Source organism: Conger conger, chromosome 15 (assembly GCF_963514075.1).
Source record: "Conger conger chromosome 15, fConCon1.1, whole genome shotgun sequence".
Taxonomy (NCBI): Eukaryota; Metazoa; Chordata; class Actinopteri; order Anguilliformes; family Congridae; genus Conger; species Conger conger.
The window spans coordinates 13,262,584-13,288,483 of NC_083774.1; the positions used below are offsets into that span (position 1 = coordinate 13,262,584).

Consider the following 25,900-nt stretch of genomic DNA (forward strand, 5'->3'; position numbering starts at 1 on the left):
AGAGGAATGGACAGGTTTTACTGATTAGTCAGGGGTCAATCACATTTTACACTAATGTTCATGAATTGGCATAACTAGTTGCTAACATTAATTAATAATACATTAATTAAGCATTAAATTAACTTTTCACAACTACCTAACATATTTGTTACATTATATGTATACATTAGCAAACCATAGGATGAACTTAGTTAGTTTAATTAGTTAACCATTAACAAATACATTAATTGACCTTTTCATTCCAATGGGAATTGGCAATGTAGTTGTCAACATGAATTCATGATGTACAAATACATTAACAGAGCTGTACAGATTAACTTCCCAGTAGTAGTTAGTTAACAACTACAGTAGTTCATGCCAATTCATGGAATCTTATTGTAAAGTGTTATCCAAGAATCTAATACAGTCACAAACGCATTGCAGGCCTAATCTGTTGTTTCATTATGCCATGGAAAACTGTCTTATTTTTTTTGCTTTTTTAAATTGTTCAAAAAATATACAGGGGGATACAGTGGCTAGGACTAAGAAAATATGTCAAGGAAAAGTATTTGTATTTAAAACTACTTCTTGTTTGGGTTTCTCTGTATGGTATTAACAACTAGATATTATAAGCTAGTCCCCTTCACTTACAGACAAACCTCGATATTTTTTTGTACAATAAGCTTTATGCCCAGCTAAGGCATGATGGGTGTCTTGCGGTGAAGCATGACTGTTGTTATGCGCAGCTGATGAGTTGATTGGATTAGATTGGATTTGAGTTCGAGCAGTACCCCCGGTTGTTCAAGCACAACGAAAATCAGTTTCGATTCGAATGAGTTGTGGCACTGGAGCTACAGCACAGCTGATTGCATCTCTGCCCTTAATTTATGTTGAATTACTCACAGAATATTAAACAAACAATAATAATTGAAAGAAGTAATGTTTTTTTCTCAGGCATAATAGATGCAATTCTGAAGGCGTGTTTGTTGATTATTCACAGTCCGCTAAAGAGTGAATGGCGCAGGCATGTTGAATGACATCCATTTTCCAAATCAGCCAGGGGAATAATTATAAAAGAGAACTCCTTTCCTCTCAATAAGACGGCACACTGACTGGGCCAGATTGGGCCCTGAAAGCAGGAACCAGTGTGGGGCCAGTACTATGTGTGAGAGGGGTACCGTGTGTTCCGGACACAAGAGCTGCAGCTTGTTGCAAAGTATCTCACGTGCCTTCTCCCCACCTCGCTGTCACTCAGGTGGATTGTGGGAAGGTCTTGAACGGTTTTCAAACCCCACCCGTCGCGGTCACGTTTTCTGCCCGAATGGGGACAGCTCCTCTGTCTTTCTTTCCCTTCTTCTTTTCTTCAGCGAGAGAGCTCCTCTGAACTATTCTTCCAACTTTTCAGACTAAAAGAGAAAAATAATACAATTTCTACTACCGACTGTCAGAGGAATAGGCGGAGTGAGCAGATAAGAAGGGGATAGGATTGAAAGGATATAAAAATAAGATCCACTGGCTCTGCTCTCTGACAAACATTCAAAGATCCGGATGTTTCTGAAGCACAGCCTTGTGACTCCAGGGGCCTCCAGCCCCGCCGGGCTGTCTGCTGCCCCCTGCTGGCTGCACACTGGCCCTGCCGGCCACTCAGCTGGAGTAGATCTGAGTCCCGATCACACGCATGATCTCCTTCTGGATCTTGGGCTCCTGGGTGTTGATGTTGGCATCTCCCACCTGTCCGTCTTCGTACCTGGGGGTGGAGTTAGGTGAGTCAGGGAAGGATTTAACGAAACAGATGCAAACGGAAAGGATCCAGCCACATTTTTAAGGCATGACAATGGTCAGGGAAAGTAGCTAGTATTACGATTCTTTTATACGCCAGGACTCACACAAAGAAGAAGCGGGTGCAGACGTGGTCAGACACAGGGCAAACCCAAATATTCCCATGCTTCTGTAGGTCCTTGGATGTTATCACTGAGGAAACAGACAGACAATAAACAATAGACAATAAACAATTCCGCTAACAATGTAGACCTGCTAGACATTATTTAAAAAATGTTCTACAACCAGGATGCAATAAGTATTACAACAGTCTTCTGTCTTAAGATCCTACATCGACAGCACCTAGTGTGGCACATTTATTTGACAGTTTACCTTCGCAGAGGGCAATGCAGTTTAAATTACGACTCTGGAGAAACCTGGACTGTATTGGACGGCTCTGGGGAGAGAATATGTTGAATGACAAACACACGCTTCAGCAGAACTTAACATAAGCCATTACATGCAAAAGCAGTTATAAGCAAACAATACACACATTCAAGTGTCCACATTTTTGAGCACAGTATACAGCAGGGGTAGGCAATTCCAGTCCTGGAGGGCCGGTGTGTATGCAGGTTTTTGTTTCCACCAATTACTCTGGCTAAATTAGCTAATTGGCCGTATATACCAACACTAGTTCACTGAGATTAGATCACAGTAAAAGCATATCATATAGAGACACAAGAACAGCCTTTGTCATTAATGCATTCATCAAGAAATGTTTAAAATGCTAAAATGTCAGATGGCATAAATGATACAGCCAATTAAATAATTAAGGCCAGACGTTGCCATGAAAACCAGAAACGGATAAGGCCCTCGTTGTCCACCTCTGGTATACAGTGTGTGTGCATGTGCGAGTGTGCGTACCTGCATGCATGCATGTGTGTGTGTGTGTGTGTGTGTGTGTGTGCAGTGTACGTATGAGTGTGTGGGTATGTACCTGAGTGTGTGTGTGTGTTTGTGTGTGTATGTGTGTATATGTACCTATGTGTGTGTGTGTGTGTGTGTGTGTATATATATATATCATAGCCTGTTATAGAAAACAGGGTTTAGCTTCGCTGAACTCATCGAGTGATACCTGAGGAATGGTGTTCATTCGGTTGTAGCGCTGGACCAACTCGTCTTTGGTGGGCATGCGATGCTGTCCTTTCCCCATCCCTGGGCAGATCAGCACAGACACAGAGCTAAGCTTCTTCTGACAGCCAGCGTCACAAAGAGAGCAAACAGCAAAACAGCCGCATAGCCTCTCCTCACTCCGCACTCTTCAGGCAAAGTCCAGAGCGACAGGTTGTGACACCAAGCCGGCCAGTATGTTAAACTCTTCTCATCCCCACTGTGGATCAATACACAAGCTTCTACCCACTGAACTCCACCCTAACGGGACCCAACACAAAGCCACTAAGTAAACGACACCTACAGAAACATAACGTCAGTTGGATGCTCGGCAGTTTTCCCTGTTTCTCTATTGCAACAGCGGTGAAGGAACTTCCAGTGTCCAACATTGATCAGAGTTACATTCGCAGGAATGGCCAGACAGTCAGGCACTGGTTCTACTCACACAAGTAGTATGTATGATGGCACACTGTGACAGGCACAACACACAGAAACACACTGAGGCAAAGCGAACAGACGGGACGGCATCGTCTGTGGTGAGATCGCGCCGGGTGATTATTGGTTGCGAACAAATCATGCCGGACGATGATTGGTTGCGGTGAGATTGTGCCGGATGATGATTGGTTGAGCGCACAGCGGCGCTGTGGTGGAAGCCACCTACCTGAGTATCCAAAAGATATGCTGGAGATGGGGCTTAGATAGATGCCTTTCCCATACGCTGCCCCATGCAGCTTGTGTTGGAAAGAGTGGGGGGGGGGGGATAATCACTACGAGTGACTCTAAGACACAGCCAGAGACACAGTCCACTCACATCCACCGTGAAGCACATTCACAGACAATACTCCATTTTCCACAGATACAATCCCAGCAGGTCTTCATGTTTCAGTAGCATCCTAACTTATCCTGTGACGAAAGACCTTATGAGCGAGAGGGAGGCGGTGGGGGGGTGGGAGGAAATTAAACTACAGCTAAGAGCCTGAAAGGAAATGTCGGCTTGCAGGAGGGGCAAAAGCAGCAACTAGAACGGCAAAATGAGAGAGGATGAAAGGAGAGTGATGGAGTGTGTAAAAGCGTGATGGAGTTTAGGCTTTCAGCTGTAAAAGCATACTGGAAGCCTACAGGAGAGACGATGAGATGGACTGTGCTTAAAGGATCCATCCATCCATTATCTGAACCCGCTTATCCTGAACAGGGTCGCAGGGGGGCTGGAGCCTATCCCAGCATACATTGGATGAAAGGCAGGAATACACCCTGGACGGGTCGCCAGTCCATCACAGGGCACACACACCATTCACTCACACACTCATACCTACGGGCAATTTAGACTCTCCAATCAGCCTAACATGCATGGAGGAAACCCACGCAGACACGGGGAGAACATGCAAACTCCGCACAGAGAGGCCCCGGCCGACGGGGATTCGAACCCAGGACCTCCTTGCTGTGAGGCGGCAGTGCTACCCACTGCACCTGCTTAAAGGATGATGAGGCAAAAAATTAAAAATAAAACACACTCATATCCACGAAGCTAAGCCGAGAGTAGGAGGGGAATATCTTCTGCTGAATAATATAGGCTTGCGGGAGGTCAGCACAAGCAGCAGAGGAGACATCGGGGACAGGACATGACCTCAGCACAGGAAACGCAGAGATAGATCTGTGCTTCGTTGCCGATGCCTGAGGAACATTTCGCATGAAGGAGAGCGTAACTGAGGAAACCAAACTGAGCGATGCAGGAGGTAGCTGGCTGTGACTGCAGGTTGTGATGTGACTGGGTCTGGTGGTGGCAGTTAATGATTAAACGCTTCAGTCAATGGCAACATGGAGCATGCTACTCTGCTCTGAACACTATGTATTGCACCACTGTAGTCATATTTACATTACTTTCAAATTTGTATCAGTTATTTATATAAATCTTGGGGTTTTACATTGTTGATGCTAGGTTATTAAACTAAAATTATTATTGTTTTTTGTTGTTGTCATGCTTGGCACCAGAGCAATGTACGTATTTAGCTGCACTTATATAAAAACATTTTCATAATACATGCCTGCACTGAATGATATTTTTTAATGTAGCAAAAAAATCAGTTTTTGATCTGCACACCCCTGATTCTAGCTTTCTGCCTCAAGCAAGTGTTACTTGTTTCAACTGAATATCTGTTAGAAATGTTTTTGCATATATTATATATGCAAAGATATTAGGCAAACAAAGTGCAAACTTTGTTCCGCTTATTCACTAATGCCAAGACAATAGTCTGACAATAGCAGTTTACAAATTATAAAATGCTTTGCATGGCAAAATATCAGCGCAATACACAGGACATGTTTGTAATGACATAACATATTGATTAGGCTGTGGGTGAATTAAATCTATGTGAAATCCAGTCCACAGCCAATGATGTATGGATTTCAAGACCAATTACATGACCATTAGCTTGTTCACTTCTCTCTGTTCACGATAGAAAAAGCAAAAAACAATACAGCATAAGTAAAACAAAGTACAGTTAGCCAGGAAAAGAAACCCAGCAAAAGCATCGCTTAATAACAGATACTGACCTTCTCCTTAGTATACCTCAGCCACTGTCCATTTATAGCAGCTACTGGTGATGTAGAGACTGGACTGGAGTGAATACAGATGTTGACTATAGCCCCATAAGGCCTTGTTCACTGTGGGGCTAATGCTGTAGAAAGACCAGTCAAAGCAGCAAAAACACCAGCCCAAGCAGTGACTCTAATCCGGGGTGTTGTATGTGCTGAATTTGAGGCTCTCAGTGGTCCACCCAAGGCCTACAGGCAACCCCAGGCGCCCACTGAACACCACAACCACCGTCCTCTCTGGACAAGGAGAGTCATGGTGCCCACTGCTGTCAGCACAGAATGTTCCGGTGCCAGACATAAGCCAGGGGGGATACCGGTGGGCCTTGCCAGTAAAAAACCGAAAACAAAACAAACCAAAACAAATACCAAATGAAAAAAAAACCTACAACGAGGAAGAACGTGGCATCCGTTACTGTCAAAATGGATCAGCTGGACAGCAGGCCTGCGTTGACAAACACAAGCGCTGTCCAAGAGAGGATGCGTCTTAATCCCGCTAACTGCGAGCGCTACATACCTGCAGTTTGGTATAAGAAGCATTGACTAGTCCATTTCTCAGAATGGAGTGCCAGTTCTCTATATGGGAGCCACTAAAGCAGGTGTGGAGAGAGAGAGGCATAAGGTCAGCTGTGAATATCAGGTATGAATCTTGGACATGATGTGCTGCTTGTCTGACCGGGCCTCTCTTCAGATGTGAAGGAACAGCGACGAGTGATTGCTTTCTATTCTGATACACAACAACTTTCAAGCAATCGGTAATCTAAATAAAACGCTAAAAAGGCAATTACACATGCAAATAATATATATCTACAGTTGGGATTTATTTTTTTTGATTTATCTATTAACGTAGAAGATACTTTTGCGGCCCAATTGTAGGTTTTATTCAGATTCCCATGCAACCAACAGCATTTCTCCTGAGCAGAAACAATATTCAAGGGACCGGCCTTTGAGAGTAAATCAAAATGTTTTATGCTTTAAGGCCCAATTCAATCTCCCGATTAGTCCCAACCAATGAACACGGTGCAGTGTTTTATTCTAATTCTCATCTAGAGTTGATTCGTTTGTAACCAACAATCAGGAAGTCTGTCAAAAGTATGAATTTGCACATGTTTCTTTGCTCCTGAATAATGCTGAGCTCATGACCAGTGAAGTGCAGATGCTGTATCTGGTTCTGCCTCCAGAACTCGCTCAGGGCTGCGGGGCGGAGGAGGAGAACTTACTGGAAGGCGAAGGTGCTACCGTAGAGCTTCTTGGCAGTGCGGAAGCGGGCCTCCTTGGCCGGGGGGCTACTGAGCAGCAGGAACTGGTGCGACGTGTGCATGAACTTGAGTTGCTATGGGGACAGCATTTGGAAAGAGAGCGAGGGGGGGGGGGGGGGCGGGGGGGCACAGGATTAAGCAAACATTGTAAGAGAAAACATTACATTACATTACATTACATGCCCAGCAGAGAAAATATTACATTACATTAATGGCATTTGGCAGAAGCTCTTATCCAGAGCGACGTACAGCTGATTGGACTAAGCAGGAGACAATCCTCCCCCGGAGCAACGCAGGGTTAAGGGCCTTGCTCAAGGGCCCAACGGCTGTGCAGATCTTATTGTGGCTAGACCAGGGATGGAACCACCGACCCTGCAGATCCCAGTTATGTACCTTAATCACTACGCTACAGCCCACCCATACCGGGAGCTGAAAAAGCAGGACAGAGAGTGCTCAGAGGTCTAATGGCAGGAGGTATGAGAGGGCGCAGGACGTACTCGGCTCAGGGGAAGCTTGACAATGTGGGACCTGTTACTGGATATGATCCTGGAAGAGAGGGAAGTGGATATGATAGTCAGGGTTCTCCTTCAGAAACACACACCAGTGTAAAACAGTAGGACTGCACTTCATTACACATTCATTCATTACGTGCTCCACTCACCACTGCAGCAGAGGATGGGCAAGAGGGTCCAGCTTATCCATCTGTTTCTTGATCTCCAAATACGATCCCTACAAAATATTCATCCCCCATTTGAATTTTTCAAGTCGATCGGAAACGAAGACTGCAAATTATGGGACAATAGTAAACAGTTCCACTGAAATGTATGCGTCTGTGGCGAATTTAAAATATGGCTTCAGTGTGTTGTCTAATCTTGAAATACTTATTTGTTATGTTTGTGTGGTTCAGTCAGTCTGTGATTCAATGTGTGTCCTCATCCATGGTACCTGTGTCATCTCCCGGATGGACATTACACTGTCCAAAGCCTTCTGCAGTCTCTCATAGTTCTTCTTCTGTGACCAGAGAGAGAGCACAATGAAAGAGAGAGAGAGAAGGAGAGAAAGACAAAGAGAAAACAACAGAGAGTTTTTCACTTTTAATAACCCATGAGGTTACCAGACAGGGATTTCATTAAGAGAGTAAGGGGAGCTGATATGTCAGTTCACCAGCTAAAGCTGACATCTTGTGAATTTAAATTCACCACCTTAGGGTTGAAGGCCAGAGTCTTGGGGTCATTGGGGTCCACCACGGAGGGGTAGGGCTCAAAGATAATGCTCTTTCTGGGAGACTCCAGGGCTGCCCTGCACATGGCCACCAGCAGGTCCACGACCTGAGGACAGACCACATAGATCAGCATGGAGTACACTACATCATCTACTGAGTTTTCAATGTATACTCAATATAATTCCATCTTAAACAGTAAACTGCCATAAGGAATCATGCTTACAATTTTTTACAATCGTTTTCACACTTGTCCATGTCCACTTTTTCAAAACACTTAACAAAATGGAAAATGGATGCAGCCAGAGCCAGAGGCAGAGGAAGAAGACGTCGCGGAAGAGCAAGAACAGTTGTGTCTGATGAAATCAGAGCCACGGTCATTGATCATGTGGTAAATCATGGTCTGTCCCTGAGGGAAGCAGATTGAGGGTTCAACCAAACTTGCCTAGATCCACAGTGGCTTCAATAGTGAGGATGTTCAGGCAAACCAACAGGAACTATACAGTATTTGCAGCATTCTGACTGAAGGAGTTCAATTGATGTGTATATTACAGCAGTACTGTGATTTGAGAAGTCTCCAGAAAAAGCAGATGTATCAGTGCACATTTGTCTTTGACTCACTACAGGACCCAGCGGTTACCTCACACAGTCACACACAAAGGGAAAAATGTTTACGCCTCAACAGGAGGATACAATAGTTGGGATGGTCATTGTCAACAACAGCATCAGGCTAAGAGAAATATGCAACAACATAATCGCAGACAACAACATATTTCTGAACACTGGCAGTGTAAGCACTACAACCATTTCAAGAGTGCTACAGAAACATCAGACCAGGATGAAACAGTTGTACACTGTCCCCTTTGACAGGAACTCTGAGGATGTCAAGGAACTCAGATACCAATATGAAGTTTATGAAGGTATATGTGAAGGTTTAGGACCACCACCCTTTTTGGTATGTATTTGTTCTTGATTGTAATGTATTTTGAGAAATTGATTGTATTGTCTTTTTCTTTTCTGAATTACAGTATATTGCATTGTGAGAACAAATGTCAAAATACTGTAAACCCTCTGAAGAACACTGTTGCTTTTGTGATTTGTTTCTTTATCATATATTGTTTTACATTACACAGTAAAAATAGTTATTCTGGGTTAGTAAAACATTCATTCATTTACAGTTTACTGTAAATTTACCACACTCAGTCATGACATCTATTGTGAGAGGCAAACCAACAGATCAAAAGTTTCTTTAGCTACTTGGCTTGAAATATTTGTGGATGCAAAAATAGAGAAAAGGGAAACACATAATATATGTATTTAGCAATGCTCCAAGTTGTTTGTGTCTTGTAGTTCATTGAACATTGACTGACAAAGTAGTCTTATGGGTGTGTGTGTGTGTGTGTGTGTGTGTGTGTGTGTGTGTGAGTGTGTGTGAGTTCGTGTGTGTGTGTGTGTGTGTGAACGCAGTGTTACCTCCGCTCCAGTTGCCACCTCCTCTGCAGCTCCTGACATCACACCCAGCGTGTAGAAGGAAAACACACACAGCTCCCTGGTGCACACTGCCGGCTGCACAGACAGAGGTACACACACACTTAGGCTCACACAGTCAAACAGCCACACATTCAGCCTTGTAGTGTTATACTGTTATAGCCGCTCAATATATTGTCCCAACAGCATTTATAATAAAACCAGTGCCATGTGATGCTACCAGAAAATACATGAATTCAAGATGCAAGAAGACACACATGCGTACAATACATTCAGCTTCACATTTTTACATTTGTACGTCGTACCTTGAGCATGGAGCCATTCTGAAAGACATGCTGCTCATCACAGACCACACAGTACTCATTCAGCGTGGGTATTCTCTGCTCTGAGTATTTCATTATCTGTCGAGAAAGAAGACATGGTTTCCCTGGCAACCTCCACTCCTACCTGTGCTGCAGCTTCATTTCCCCAAGGGCAGGGGTGGGACAGAAAAGGATTAGGATGACATCATCTATTATCAGGATTCAGAGTCACTGAGTCATCCTATTCTGCTGGTCTGAATGTCCTGTGCGCACACATGTAAGACTGGTGCAATTCTAATCGTAGCAAAACAGCGTGACTGTTTCTCTACATTTCAGCTCTTGATTAGCAAATTATATTAATCAGGTGTTTTATTTTGATGTATGTTTCTAATCCTGTTCTGCTTTTCACAAAACTGGCTATACACTCAGTAAGCACTTTATTAGGTATTTGTTTGACCAATTTTTTATGCTTATTAAGTTTTATGCTGCTGTAGCCTGTTCACTTAGAGGTTTGATGTGTTGTGTGTTCAGAGATCTCTTCTGCATACCACTGTTGTAATGCCTGGTTATTTGTGTTACTGTCACCTTCCTTCTCTGCAAATGCAAGAGACTGTTATGTGTGAAACACATACTCAAACCAGCCTGTCTGGCACCAACAATCATTTCACAGTCAAAGTCACTTAGATCACATTGCGTCCCCGATTCTGACATTTGGTCTGAAAAATAACTGAACCTGTAGACCATGTCTGCACACTTTTATGCATTTAGTTGCTGCCATGTGATTGGCTGATTAAATATTTGCATTAACAAGCTGGTGTACAGGTCTACCTAATAAAGTGATCACTGAGTGTATAATCATGTTCATACTACCAGATTACAGCCCTCCAATTGAATAAATAACAATTTAATATGACCATTTACATAATGTTGAAAATAATCAAAAGTAACATTTACCTTAAATATTTTTCTCTTTCATAATTTAGATTTTAATAAGACAGCTTCATACAGATAGAGTTTTTTTATTAAATCAGGCATAATAAGCAATCCAATTTAGATTCATTAAAAAGTACTGTAAAAATTAATATTAAAATAAATGTGTTTTGTCTTTCAAATTTGACATCCAATAGTAAAAATCATGGAAACTCCTCATGAGTAAAAAAATGTTACTTCTCACCATCCAGTGCAATAGGGTCCAATAAAGTGCAAGTCAACATTAATTAAACAAATTTACCCCTAATTGTATGGGTCATTTATGGGTGAATGTATAGGCAATTTATGGGTAAGTGTATAGGTAATTTATGGCTAAATGTATAGGTAATTTATGGCTAAATGTATGGGTCATTTATGGGTAAGTGTATAGGTAATTTATGGGTGAGTACATGGGTCATTTATGGGTGAGTGTATAGGTAATTTATGGCTAAATGTATGGGTAATTTATGGGTGAGTATATGGGTAATTTATGGCTACATGTATGGGTCATTTATGGGTGAGTATATGGGTCATTTATGGGTGAGTATATGGGTAATTTATGGCTAAATGTATGGGTCATTTATGGGTGAGTATATGGGTCATTTATGGGTGAGTATATGGGTCATTTATGGCTAAATATATGGGTCATTTATGGGTGAGTATTTGGATAATTTATGGGTGAGTATTTGGGTAATTTATGGCTAAATGAATGGGTAATTTATGGGTGAGTACATGGGTAATTTATGGGTGAGTATATGGGTAATTTATGGCTAAATATATGGGTCATTTATGGGTGAGTATGTGGGTAATTTATGGCTAAATGTATGGGTCATTTATGGGTGAGTATATGGGTAATTTATGGGTGAGTACATGGGTAATTTATGGCTAAATGTATGGGTAATTTATGGGTAAGTGTATGGGTCATTTATGGGTGAGTATATGGGTAATTAATGGCTAAATGTATGGGTCATTTATGGGCGAGTATATGGGTCATTTATGGGTAAGTGTATGGGTCATTTATGGGTGAGTATATGGGTAATTTATGGCTAAATGTATGGGTCATTTATGGGTGAGTATATGGGTCATTTATGGGTAAGTGTATGGGAAATTTATGGTTAAATGTATGGGTCATTTATGGGTGAGTATATGGGTCATTTATGGCTAAATGTATGGGTCATTTATGGGTAAGTGTATGGGTCATTTATGGGTGAGTATATGGGTCATTTATGGGTAAATGTATGGGTAATTTATGAGCGGTTGACTGTTGACCGTTGATTAACGGCGGCCGTACCTGCACTAAGAAGCCGTACTCCAGGGTAGGGATGTTCTTGCAGTGGCCTCCCGCCTGGGATGAGAAAAACAATTCAATCAGCTGCTTGGTGGTAATCTGCGCTGGGGGCCTGGCCGCCGGGACAGCCACGGTCTGATGGGTCAATGAAGACAAAGCATTATGGGAAAGGGCGTCAGCCATTTTGGGTAGGGATGAGGGAAGGTTGAGAATGCAGGGTGTGCTTGAGAAGGGAGCAGGGCATATAGTAACAAATAAACATTTTACATAATGTGAATAGTTTGTTTTATTTATCTTTCTATTTTCAATAATTCTAAAAGAATCCGCAGTATTCATAGAATCAAAAACTACTTGATTCTCTGCTGGTACTGATTTTGGCTTTACAATAAACATTTAGATTTATTTTACTTTGTCAGCAAATGTGTCTTCATAAATAATGCTTTAATGATTATTTTATATAATTAATAATGCAGAACTGAGGGTGGGGGTACAGGAGCTCACCTGGCTGTTTGGGGGGTAGCTGAAGAGCTCCCCCTTGGGGTTCTTTATGGTGCAGGAGATGGAGCGGTTCATGAGCCGGGTCACTCGCAGCTCCGGCATGGCCAGCTTCCCCTTCAGAACCGAGTCCTGGATCAGGGGGAAACTGGGAGACCTGGGGGACAGGATCAGGGCCAGAGTCACAGACCTTTACCTTTTCTCACTTTCAATGTACTTAAATTATAGTAAAATACCACTACTACTATTACTACTACTACTACTATTACTACTAGTCCTAGTTATGGATGTGATGCTTTGACTTGTGGAAGAACCTATGCACTTGTAAATCGCATTGAATTAAAAGCGTCTGCCAAATGACAAAAATGTAAATGTAAATGTACTACTACTGCTACCACTACTACTACTACTATTACTACTGATACTACTACCACTACTACTACAACTACTACTATTAATACTACTACCACTACTACTGCTACTACTACTATTAGTACTACTATGACTATTACCACGACCACTACAACTACTACTACCACAACTACTATTAATAATGCTACTACCACTACTACTGCTACTGCTACTACTGCTACTACTACAACAAATAGAATATGAGATGAATATGAATGAATATAGAATACAAAGAAGAGAAAGAAAAATGAAAATATGATTTCTTATTGTATATGATAGCAATGCTAGTCTTCAGATACTGTTGTAATACCGCCAGTGAGAAACGCATAGAAAGCCAGTGAATGTTAGGTAAAGCCAGCAGCAGTACTTGGGTATGGGGGAGAAGATGCTCAACCCGGCTCGGAACTTCTTGATGGTGCCCCCGGCCTTAAACCAGCTGTGCCTCTTCTCCTGCTGGGCCTTCAGGAACTCATTGCTCAAGTGCTTCCACTGCTGCGATGTGAACATGCTGAGGATTCTGGGAGAATAGGGTAGGGTGGGGTGTGTCAGTCCAATTAACACCACTTTCCATGGTTCCATTCACACACAAACTGGATTCAGTCAACATTTCTCTTTAACTCAGTCTTAACATCAAAAGCAGGGTTTTTCACAGTTGAATGTTGGTTGATTTCAGATGTTAATGGCAGAATACTATATGAAAATGATTGGATGTTGTAACATCTGGTACATTTGCAGGCTACTGTGGGTAATATTTTTTGTTAGAACCGAACCGAACACATGAGAGGAGTTACTGTTCAGTCACAGTCAGTGGTGCAGGTCTCAGTGTGGCCTACACGTGCGTGGTGAAGCTGGAGCTCCCAGCATTTCTTACTTCTTCAGCTGCAGGCCCAGGCTAAAGCCATCCTTATTGGACGGCTGGAACACATCCACTGAGGGCTCTGTCAGAATGGAAAAAACAGGGCAATGCACTGATTGCTGCGATACCTAAGGGAAATTAACTCACAAGTACGGTAATTAAATGTGGTTTAATTTAACACACAGGAAAAAAACACATATGCAGTGCACGGACGCACATTCTTCTAAAGCACACACACTTAGGGAAACTGGCCTGTACACACTAACACTGAGAAAAAGTAGTACACAAACATTTGTCCACATACCAAAGTAACAATAAAGGACATAAACAATATAGACACACAGTACAAAATAATTCCATGTATACTTGCTGGATTATTAGGGGTACAGGTAGCACACACACACACACACTCACACACACACACTCACACACTCACACTCTCTCACACAAACACACACACACACACATACTCACACCCATTCACACTCACACACTCACACACACACACCACTCTGCTCACCAGGTCCATCCAGGTACTGGGAGAGGGAGAAGCGCAGGCGCAGGATGATGGGCTCTGTGCGAATCACCTTCCAGGCCGTCGCCACCTCCTCCTGGGGACCCCCCCAGAAAACATTAGAAAGAGGCAGGCACAAATAGCCTCCACATGAGAGCAAGACATAGTCATGTTTCACCCCCCCAGAAAACCTCAGAGAGAGGCTCTCACACACAGCCTCCACATAAGAGCAAGACATAGGCCTGTTTCACCATCCCAAAAAACACAAGTGCGAGAGAGATATTTGTGGACACTCACATCCAAGAAACTGATGTTAATTTGCAGGTCAATGTCCACATCATCAATCGTCCCATACTCTCTGCAGGAGGAAACCAGAGGAACAGAAGAAAGGTCACGATCTAACAAAAGCCCATTGCAACTTCACTGTGCCCACCGGAGAATTCATGAATCATTTATTGGCCATGTAAAATAGATGGGAAGCAGCTGTTATTCACCAGCAGTGCTACTCTCACAGTAACGAAACAGGAAGTAATGAGGGATCCCCGGAGTTCAGCTGAACTTCAGCGGGAGGGTTACCTGACAGAGACAGCGCCGTCGGTGTAGATGTCCTTCACTGCCTCGATGTCGGCGTCCAGTTGGGGGTGGCGATACAGGTCAGCAGCACAGCTCCCCTGCAGACAGAACTGAGCAGGTTACGGCTGGACAGCGGTGAATACACCACCCAACAAATATACAGCAGCAAGGCTCCCCTCCTTTCAGGAGTACATCTACATTAATACAGTGGGATGTTCATTCGCAAGCTAGTTTCACACAACATAAATATGCATAGAACTCAGAAGAATGTTAATATATGACTACACTCAACAACATAAAAATATGAACTTACATGTCCATGTGTGTGTGTTTGTGTGTGCACATGTGAATGCATGTGAATGCATGAGTATGTCTGTGCATGTGTGTGTGCAACTGTGTGGCTGTGTTTGTGGGTGTGTAAATACAGCGGTGTAAATTGTTTTTAATATCTTTTTGACAAAGATGGATTATGATTTGATTTCCTGCAAGGCCCTCTATTTTGTCCAAATATCTGATTGAAAGATTATAAGATTATAACTCACAGGATTTTATGTGATGTGACTAGTATTACCAAGCAGTAAGAGCAGTCGTCTGGCAGTCGGAGGGTTGCCGGTTCGATCCCCCGCCGGGCTGTGTCTAAGTGTCCCTGAGCAAGACACCTAACCCCAAAATGCTCCTGACGAGCTGGTCGGGGCCTTGCATGGCAGCCAATCGCCGTCGGTGTGTGAGTGTGTGTATGAATGGGTGAATGGAGAAGCATCAATTGTACAGCGCTTTGGATAAAGGCGCTATATAAATGCCTGCCATTTACCATTTACCATGAGGTTAAAAGTAGACTCCATAATATTTTCAGATACATAGTGAGGAAAAGAAATTGCATGAAACAGATAGTTTAACATTTTGTAAGTGAACTGAGATTCATGCAAATGGCAAGCATTTATATAGTGCCTTTATCCAAAGCGCTGTACAATCGATGCTGCTAGTTCACCCATTCATGCACACACTCACCAATGGCAATTGGCTGCCATGCAAGGACCAACCAGCTCGTCAGGAGCATTTAGGGGTTAGGTGTCTTGCTCGGGGACACTTCAACACAGCCCAGGCAGGGGACTGACCTGGAAACCCTCCGACTGCCAGACAACTGCTCTTACCGCCTGAACCAATGTCGCCCCATGTCATTCTTATATCTTAGATCCATATGTACCAACCTTTTTTCATCAGTCTGCCGTGTGCCATGCCAAATGTACCATTTACCAGACAGCAGTAATTCACTAAGAGGGGTTTGCAGGTTTACCTGGATCCCATACAGGAACTCCTCAGAGTCATTGTCCCCATCCGATTCCTCATCAGTCCAGTACTGGCTCTTGATATCCTGCAGGATTCAAGATGGAAAAGGTTTTCTCGTCAGCAAAGAGAAGAAATCACTCTTTCAGACACTATTGAGGACGAACCAAACAATAGGTAAGACTTTTGTATGAAAACATTGTTACAAGACCATTGTAAATCCTTTCTTATCATTGAAAAATGTTCACTAACATGTGACATTCGCATCACTGTACAATAATTCAAGCTCATTGGTCAAAAATTGGTTCTAATTGCCACAGCCAATGGCGTTTCAACATCAGTGCATTTACAGAGAAGAGGGAGGGATTAACAGTGTTGTGGTTTGAAGGTGTTTGTTGCTGCTATTCCTCTCTTGACTGTTAGAGATCTGAAATTACCAATTGTACCTTTAAAATGGCTCTTTTTATTGTCAGTCAAAGGTTGAATTGTTCACTGGGAGTGTGGGCCCAGTGGGGCGTGCCGTCTCACCATCGGATCAGAGGTTCATGTGTGCTTCTTATACAGGGTCCAGCATCTCCCTTCCATCCCAGTTGTGGTGTGGAGTGAGCAGGACTGGATCTTCTGGGGTCGGGGTTTGAGGTGGAGGTGGGCTGGGGGCTCAGAATGGTTTGGACGAACCAAACAATGTGGTGGGACCTTTTCTCTGTGGCTGTATCTGCGGATCCCTGCTAATCTGCATTTTTTTTTTTTAACAGAAAAAAAAGAGCAAAAAAAAAACCCATACTCCTCACAGTTTTTATAATTTCAGGTAAATCAGAGGTAAATCTCATGAATACAAGCAAATAAATTGACTGCAAAGGGTTTGTATATATGTTTGTTTATGATGATAAGCACACTTTCTAGAAAAGCCAAAAATACATAAGACTATGTAAAAATGTACATTTTCTCAATAAAAAATTATCAACACAAAATATTTCACAGAGGAAATGATTACGCCACTGAAGGCTTTCTGAAAGTGTTGCCATCTTGCCGAGTCATAACCGTGGCTTCATCGCCTGCTCCCTACGTTCCGGCGTATCCTAGCAACCGTAGTTCCTGTCTCCCGCCACCACTCCATTAATCAGTGCGGAACTTGTGTGGGAGAGAGGCTCTGTGCGGGATTCGCTTTGTGTTATCACTGGGGTTTTCACACTGCCGCAGAAATCCTGCCCTACTACAATCACGCTGAACTGTAGACGCGCTCAACAGGGCAATTTAAAAAAATATATCTTTTTAGATTGGTTTTGTGAAATATTGGAAATTACCACACTTTATTGTACCTCAATGGGGCAATTTTGGAAAGACACTCAGTATGTAATCATCTGCATGATATCTATTTACTTTCTTGTAAAACATTGTTGATCTAATTTTCTGTGTATATCACAAAACCGTCATGTCTTAACCAAATCCAACATTGTATTTATATTTAAATGAAATGTTTCTTAGATTTAAAAGAAAGAAGACAATTGTTTCTGGAAATGCACACATGTGCTGCATATTGTTATTGAGTCTGCTCTTGGGTTTAAAACCCAAGTCTGTTACCAGAACAGATATACAATAATTCAGCAATTCTATTTTTTCCCCAGGGACCAACTGTGAAATCTTTCAAAACAAACATTTGAGTAAAATTATTAGGCTAGAACATGATCCAACAGATTAGATCTCTCTACTCTTGACAGACAAGGACAGTACAGTGTACTTAAATTAAGGACTGCATTTGGATTCTTCCAAGCACAACATCATTCATCACTGCTGAGTTTGTCATTGTTATTCCTTTGGCTGTCGCCAGGCAATCAGATGGGTGTTACTGGATAAATTATACAGTTACCCAGGGACATCTGCATTTCGTACATGCAAATTTTTATTTAGATTGAAATAGTTTTAAGTAATGATGTTACTGATGATGATGATGATGATGATGGTGATGATAGGCTGTCCAGGCAGGTATCAGTCCATTCCAGTCCTGCTTATCAGAGAGTCTAGCACAAAACTGAGCCGACTGATCAGCCATTGATGTTAACCACACTTGAAGCAGAAACACAAACACAAACATGCTCGTTCACACACAACACAAATACCTGTATGTTTATGAAGCACAGAGTAAGGAAGCTGCAAGCCTTTTTTTGTAAAAACAATGTTTGGGAAATATCTTTTGCAATATGTAATTTTCCATTTTTAATTGGGGGTATAGAAAGTAGACTATATGACAGTTTATTTTTTAATGGGAATACTGAACTAGTCTCACTATATTTCCCTGATGTGAGTCATTCAAAAGGCTGCCTCTCTCTCTCTCTCTCTCGCTCTCTCTCTCTCTCTCTCTCTCACCTCTCTCACACTCTCTCTCTCTCTCTCTCTCTCTCTCTCTCTCTCTCTCTCTCTCTCTCTACAGAATTCCAGCACCGTTGTCTTTAAGTGTTTATTGAGGCATATTTCCCAGCAGTCTAATTCTCCTCAAATTGCAGCTTGTTTGCTCCCCCAATTTGCTTCACAGTGGATATTAAATCTATTCATTGACTACATTCCCAATACCTCTACTTTCACTCTTTCACCTTCAGCCTATAAATAACCTGTCCCTAACCCTCCCACAACCCCTTCCCCCTCTTTCTATTCCTCTTCATTACCTTCATCTATCCCTCCTTTCTGTCTCTCCCCGTTGGCCCTGCCTTGGTCCTCCACATTCTCTCCTCTCTGTTCCCTGATGCATCCAGGGAGAAGCAAGCTAATCAACCCACTCCTCTGAATGAAAATGAAACCTACACAGGCAGCTGGCTGTTCAGCCTCCCCCCCCCCCCCCCCCCCCCCCCCCTTCATACCCTGTGTGGCTCACTTACCTCCTCAGTAGATGGAGAGACGAACACCACCGCCTCGTTCCTTCCCTTTCCCTCCGTTTAAAGGCACACCTGGCTGTTTTCCTTTCTTCCGCTCACACAAACAGAAATAATTGCAGGCTGCACAGCCGTGCCTCGTTCCCAGGGCCTCACTGCTCCTGTCGCGGTGCTCCGTGGTCGAGCGCCTATCCGTCCCCGTGTTTATCTATCGCAGATCACTATTCTCTCTGCTGTCTCATTTTTTTTTTTTTTTTTGCCTGACAACACAGAGCAGCTCGGGCATGCTCAGTCAGAGCCGAGGAGGCTGGTCACATGACCCACAGCTGACTGAGCCAGTCATGGAGGGAGGCTGAAGCAGGCGGAGGGGAGGGAGAGGGATGGAGGGAATTAGAGAACAAGGGGGAGGAGGGACAGAAAGCCAGGGGGAGATAAGTGAAATGTCCGGTGGAGGATGGTTTCTCTCTGCGTGGAGCCCGGGGTGCTCTTTAGGCTGTGACAGGAGGTTTCTGTTTGGTACTGCAGGAGGGGAAGACTGAGCTGGAGGGGGGATGGGGCAGCTGCGCCAGGCTGGTCAAACTGAGCTTTACTGGTGTAGCAGCCTGGTCAAGCTGGGCTGAACTGGTGTAGCAGCCTGGTCAAACTGGACTAAACTGGTGTAGCAGCCTGGCCAAACTGGGATGAACTGGTACAGCAGCCTGGATGAGCTAGGCTGGGCTGGTGTAGCAGCCTGGATGAGCGAAGCTGAACTGGTACAGCAGCCTGGATGAGCTAGGCTGAACTGGTACAGCAGCCTGGATGAGCTAGGCTGGGCTGTTATTCCAGCCTGATCAAGCTGGGCTGAACTGGTGTACCAGCCTGGTCACGCTAGGTTGGGCTGGTGTACCCACCAGGCTGTGCTAGGCTGGGCTGTTATTCCAGCCTGGTTAAGCTAGACTGGGCTGGTGTAGCAGTCTGGATGAGCTAGGCTGGGCTGGTATAGCAGTCTGGATGAGCTAGGCTGGGCTGGTGTAGCAGTCTGGATGAGCTAGGCTGGGCTGGTATAGCAGTCTGGATGAGATAGGTTGGGCTGGTGTAGCAGTCTGGATGAGCTAGGCTGAGCTGGTGTTGTAGTCTGGATGAGTTAGGCTGGGCTGGTATTGTAGTCAGGATGGGCTAGGCTAGGCTGGTCCACAGCCTTTGTTGAACCGATGAACCAGCTAGGTCAAGCTGATTGACCACCTTGGTCAATTTTATTCCTGTTGGTTCACTGGTATGCCTGTTGGCAAACAGCTTGATGAAGCCCATGAATGACTTTAAATTGAAATGAACTGGTAAATTGACTTTAGGCTCATATATAATAAAGATCAATAAGATTATAGATTTAGATACTGTCCCTGAGTTGATTACATGCATCCAGTGTGAAGTTTGCTTTCATACTATTATTGTATACATTAATTTGACATTCAATTAATTGGTCAAAAGCTTTTCCTTGAGGAAACCTTGGGATAACATATGGATTTAATCTTGACATAATTTTTTCTCATACATTAATTTCACATACATTCAGTTCTAATAGACTCACACTATTCATACATCGTAGTAATATAATATATTCATTATAAAGGAGGTTTGTATGAAAAGTGAACATACTACATAGCTAGTAGAAAAACAAATTCACTGTTCGCTGTTCAAACAAGCGAAACGGGGGCTTCCAGGATAAGATTATGAGCCAGAAAAACAGTTTTCTCTAGAATGCAACATATCAATGAACCCAGCTTTGAATAAATACATTTAGGCACAGTAATGCTAAGACAAAAACTAAATATTTTCAAAGGACCAAACCTCTCTGTATTGTGTTATATATATTTTTTCTTGCAGCTAGTGGGGCAATATTCAGTATAGAGTATTTAAATGACATGACATATAGAGTGCATGACATTGGCTTTGACACATATGCATGTATACGACTATACACATATGTCTTAAATGTCTTAAGTCAGATGCAATAAAAATTTGAATGCTCAAATTCTAATTCACAATTAGACTGCCAAAGCATTTTGCACTTAAATAGAAAATCCCCTAAAATACAAATGATTGTGTTTTTACTCTTTTCAGAATGAACAAAAATGTTTTTGTTTTTTTCCTCACAACCATTTCTCTTCATTATACAGCCTGCAGATATAACTCAACGGACACTAGAGGGAGCTATTGACTTTCGAGCGCCAAATCCAAGGGGACACACCGTCAACCAAAATTTCATTTTTAATAAGCTGTTTTAATAATATACTGCAGATATCACATCTGTTAGGATAGAGCTACACACGACACATACGACACACTTGACCTGTGCATCAATCACCATTCAATCACGCAATCATCAATCAAGTGAATATTACAATTACTAAGGTGGTGGCTAAATTTCACTGTGTACGATAAGTTGCATTTCTCCTTACCCGACTGTCAACAGGAGCATTTGTGTATGTTTGATAGCTGAAAGTAGGGCTGGTGCCGAGACTCAGTACGCGCTATGTACGGACGCTAATATTGACAGTACACAATGGCCAGGCTGTAACATGATATTGAAAGCCAACTTTTTTTTTTATCACACATGCAGTACATAAAAGTAATGTACAATCTTGACTAATAAGATCCTGAAATTAATAGTCATGACGAGCAGAGCATTCTTTTTTAATTAAATCAGGCGTAGGCTCTTGCTAAATTCAATTGGATGCCAATCTCTCAAAATAACGAACTTCAACTGCAGTGTCTGCACTTTTTCTCACCTCCTTCTCACCTCGTATTTGTGTTGCCCAGCACCCAAACAAACCCTCGGGAGTTTCCCAAAATATGTGGGCCCTGCTTCATATTGCCTGTGTCTCCAAATTTAGTTAGGTGCATTTGTGTAACTTGTGCTCCTCTAACGTAATGTGCATAACATTCAAAGAAGAGCGTAGCTGCTTTGGAGTTACTTAAAGTTTATTTTGGGTATTTAGACCACAAACCCTGAATGCTCCTACTGATACTTGTCTAACATTTTCTTTCATTGCATATACAAATATCTGGGCTGAACATACACTAAAACTAGAATAATTATTTCTAAATCCCAGAAAGAATGCTCCGTAGCATTCATGTAAATCTTTTTTTTATTATTATTATTTTTTATTTCAGTTAGGATAGCAGTATTGGTTCAGCTATGTAATAATATGTTATCAGGATAGCGGTACTTTCTTTTGTTACAAACCAAATCGTTGTTTGTCAAGTTTGGATTACACTTACATTGATTACTATATTCAATCAGCAGACAGTTTGTTTGTTATGACATGGACCATGAATTCTGCACATATACTGTAATTTGTGACAAATCAAGATGAATAATACCAAGGAAAATGCACACTGACAGATAATACATCCCGTATTACATAAAACTAACATGCCCACATGCTAACATGCACACCCAACAGTGTATTTTAAGATCTAAGAGAGCCCTATGTTCTAAGGACTTGTGGAGAGATGTCATGTGACATATGGAGAACATGCTGTCCTGCTGTATAGACTTACATTTTTCCTTTTCTGTCATTTTCCCATGGTGCATAGGAACTCAGTTTAGACCATGCACCATATCTTTATTTATACATATTTTACAAAGCATGCATTTAATATGCATACAGTTGTGTGCAAAAATGTTGCTCAAAAATCATTGTTCAAAAGTAATTGTGCCAAGGCTTCAGGTTTCTCAAGGGTTTTTTTTTTCTTTAGATGCTTAATTTTGTGTTGAGGTTGTTCTTTCTGCCATGTGGAAGTCCTTGGACAAATGTTTAGAGGAACCCATTGTTGTTAACACCAGCAAGAAGAGTCATTGCAGTTGGATACTTTAGAAGGCATGGAGGTACTTCCGAATAAAAAGTTCAGCCCTGGAATTATACTCACCAGACTCATTGAAGCCCTAACAAGTAAATCATCTGGGTCTGGGCCTAATCTTTTTAAAAACTAACAAAGAATAATCCAAAAGGGATCCACAGGGCTCTTTTCCTTTTTTTATAATTTATAAAGTGAAACTATACATTTGCAGAATGATCTGATGTTTAACTCTGTACCATTTAGAGTTCAGGTTTGCTTTCGATCACATACAGATTAGCCTGCATTCCAGTATGTGCATTGTTTAATGGAGAGAGAGCTAAAATTACATAACATTTATTTAGAATAGAGTCTCTCACCAATGGTCATTGGTTGCTATGGAAGGGAATCCCTGTTAATTATCCTTTTGAAATCTGCCAATGAGCCTCACATTGTGCATGCAGACAACTGCATTAGATGTGACCATCAGGTTGTGACACACAATCCTCCAGAATGATGGCATCCTGTAAACATGACACTATGGGGACATTCTTGTTACATTCTCTACTCTCATTAAGCCTGTAAAGGTGGCACTTCTTTAGAAAAGAATGAATACGTGCAATATTTACAGGGAACTTAAAAGCTAAACATGCTAGCTACTTGTCATCGTCCTAGTTATAGAGATATGCATCCTGCACAAAAAAGATTGCACAGAGGAAGACTGGACAAAAAGGCGAATCTATCTGCCACCACAGAAGAAGAACATACTTATTAGGAAAGGTGAAACTGAGTTGATGTTTGAAAGGCACAGTTACACATCTGGTGTATTTTAAGGCTGAAGAGCTGAGCCAGGCAGAAGTCCTACCAGGGGTACTCGTTGCAGGGATTTTTCTGTGGCACTCCGAAGACGTATAGACTTACCATCATCTCTTAATGGTTTTCACTTCTATGGACATAGGGCATTACCGTTGTATCATATTCACAATGTTTAGACCATCAATCAGCACTCGATTTCTGTACCGTCTGTAAGATACCCAATAGCGAGTTCAGTCCACCACACAGTCAAATTGCATTTGAGACTTAATCATTGAGCCCTGTTTGCAACGTGCACCGAACACACTGGAAGAGACAAACGTCACTTGGCATTAGATTAATTTTAGAGCACAGCTTTTCAGGAAGCAGTTACATTTGATATACCGTATATTGCAGGTACCAGTTGCAGGGTTGCAGTCTTGCTTAGCACATAGCCCAAAAATAAAGAGAACTGCAGGAGGCACTAACTTATTGCAAGACATATTATTTGGTGATGCAAATAAAGTATGCACAAGGAGGATACCATAATGAATGAAAGACTGGCATTCAGTGAGATATAACAAACCACAGGAGTATTATTATTATTATGAGTAATAGTAGTAGTAGTAGCAGTAGTAGAAGTATCAGCAGTAGTAGTAGCAGTAGCAGTAGTGCCAGAATCAGAAGCAGCAGCAACACCAGTAGTGGTAGTAGTACTGCAACAGCAGTAGTACTATAACCAATTATGTAATAGGATGTTAACTGTAATTTAAAACCAATTTTACAAGTGAGAATTAACCAAGACAGGGCATGAAAAGTGTTGCAGCAAGTGTTTGCTTTCCCATTTGAAACTCACTGCCACCATATGGCTACTCATGCCTATCCTTCTGCATCTCTCCCTTCTGAATGCACATCCAATTATGAACATTTTAAAAAAGTGTGGAAAGAAAGTACACCCATCCCACACTGGGAATCTGGGACATGAATATACATTACATCCTTATGTAATCAATAAGCCATTCATAGTCTCGTAAATTTATATAATGTATAGTATGTGCATGTGTGTGGAGAGATATGTGTGGTATGGCTGTTATGGCAGTGATTTGTTCTGATCAATTTCATAGATTCAGTAGCATTGGTAATGCATGTTATGGGATACATTACGAGAAGGGATATTTCCTGTCCATGTTGCCAGTTCATTGACAAATTTAAACATATTAGTTTTCCAATGTCTGCAAGTGATGCATCCAAGAAATAACATATAGCAAGGATAAATACAGGTGTAAGGTTTTCTTTACATCCCTGTTGCCTGATTTTTTAAAAATCATATTTTATGCAAGCCAAGTGGAAGCCAGGGAGACTTTTTTTGTTTACACTAATTGAAACCACCTGCTGCAGTATTGATATATGCAGATAGAACAATACCAAATTATTTTTTTAAATTAGTTTTACTGGCCAACAGGGAATTGTATGAGTCTAAGTAAAGAGTCCAAAGGTTATTCAACTTAACGCTCCTCTTCCTCCACGAGCGAAGTTCCGTCGCGCGTAGTGCTTCCAATTTAAGCAGATGAAGCAAGCTTTGTGATTGGATACAGACCGTAAAACGCCATTTCTGTACCGTGGAGGAATCTCCACCCCTTTCTGTATTAAAGTGGTCTAAAATGGAATTTATTAGCCAGTTCTGTCGTATTCTATTGGACAAATATTATATATTTGCAGTTAAATATAGAATAATTGGTCGGTTTTATATACAAATGCATAGAATGAATTAAATTTTGCGACCTATCTGCTTTATTCTCGGAGGGATATGTTATGTTCTCTTCGGAAAGTAGTCCCGGTAAACGTGGAGGAATCACCTTGAGCCGGTGGCCGTGTTCTCAGCGCATCAGTCTCCGCAGTCGTTCATCGCGACAAGGTAAGTACTGCCTCTGAATAGTTTAGCTATACGTAGGTGGAAGTATTCAATGGATGATTTCACTGGTCATTGACCTCTCCAAAGTGCTCTATTTATATACCAGTTAACTGCATAGGTGTATAAAGCATACTCGGAATGTTAGTGTGTTAGTGTTAGTTAGAGTGACTTGGTGTATTTTGCACTGTACACCTGTTGCTGTAACTTCATTAATACGACAGATTTCAAGCTTTGTTTAACGCAGTAGTTAGTAGAGAGAATGACACACGCATTCAGTCTATACATCATTCTCTTTTATCGTGCATGTGAATCCTGTCGGAACTAACAACGTGACTGTAACTCGGGAGCTAGTAAAAGTAAAA

The 25,900-nt window shown here is 42.1% G+C and overlaps 2 protein-coding genes across 7 annotated transcripts in view; one reads left to right on the forward strand and one right to left on the reverse strand.

Moving 5' to 3' along the window:
* Positions 1-25,900, reverse strand: part of LOC133111201 (protein mono-ADP-ribosyltransferase PARP6) — a 27,220-nt gene continuing 1,320 nt past the window's right edge. Inside the window, exons 1-23 of one of the 6 annotated variants that reach the window (XM_061221388.1) lie at positions 19,025-19,357; positions 16,683-16,887; positions 16,165-16,242; positions 14,874-14,968; positions 14,595-14,655; positions 14,304-14,388; positions 13,799-13,865; positions 13,295-13,444; positions 12,523-12,673; positions 12,025-12,156; positions 9,768-9,863; positions 9,448-9,540; positions 7,958-8,083; positions 7,701-7,766; positions 7,417-7,484; positions 7,253-7,301; positions 6,717-6,829; positions 6,014-6,086; positions 3,569-3,638; positions 2,873-2,952; positions 2,131-2,194; positions 1,866-1,950; positions 1-1,726 (exon numbers count right to left, since the gene is read on the reverse strand). In XM_061221388.1, the coding sequence (XP_061077372.1) occupies positions 1,624-1,726; positions 1,866-1,950; positions 2,131-2,194; positions 2,873-2,952; positions 3,569-3,638; positions 6,014-6,086; positions 6,717-6,829; positions 7,253-7,301; positions 7,417-7,484; positions 7,701-7,766; positions 7,958-8,083; positions 9,448-9,540; positions 9,768-9,863; positions 12,025-12,156; positions 12,523-12,673; positions 13,295-13,444; positions 13,799-13,865; positions 14,304-14,388; positions 14,595-14,655; positions 14,874-14,968; positions 16,165-16,242; positions 16,683-16,685 (1,908 nt within the window). In that variant the 5' untranslated portion in view covers positions 16,686-16,887; positions 19,025-19,357 and the 3' untranslated portion in view covers positions 1-1,623. Of the gene's footprint in view, positions 1,727-1,865; positions 1,951-2,130; positions 2,195-2,872; positions 2,953-3,568; positions 3,639-6,013; positions 6,087-6,716; positions 6,830-7,252; positions 7,302-7,416; positions 7,485-7,700; positions 7,767-7,957; positions 8,084-9,447; positions 9,541-9,767; positions 9,864-12,024; positions 12,157-12,522; positions 12,674-13,294; positions 13,445-13,798; positions 13,866-14,303; positions 14,395-14,594; positions 14,656-14,873; positions 14,969-16,164; positions 16,243-16,682; positions 16,888-19,024; positions 19,358-25,900 lie in introns of those variants that run through there. The other 5 variants (XM_061221389.1, XM_061221387.1, XM_061221385.1 and 2 more) reach the window with 5 other exon arrangements.
* LOC133111203 (pyruvate kinase PKM-like) overlaps positions 25,387-25,900 on the forward strand; it is a 14,993-nt gene continuing 14,479 nt past the window's right edge. Inside the window, exon 1 of the mRNA XM_061221390.1 lies at positions 25,387-25,541. The gene's annotated coding sequence lies outside the window, so the exon portion shown is untranslated. The remainder of the gene's footprint in view (positions 25,542-25,900) is intronic.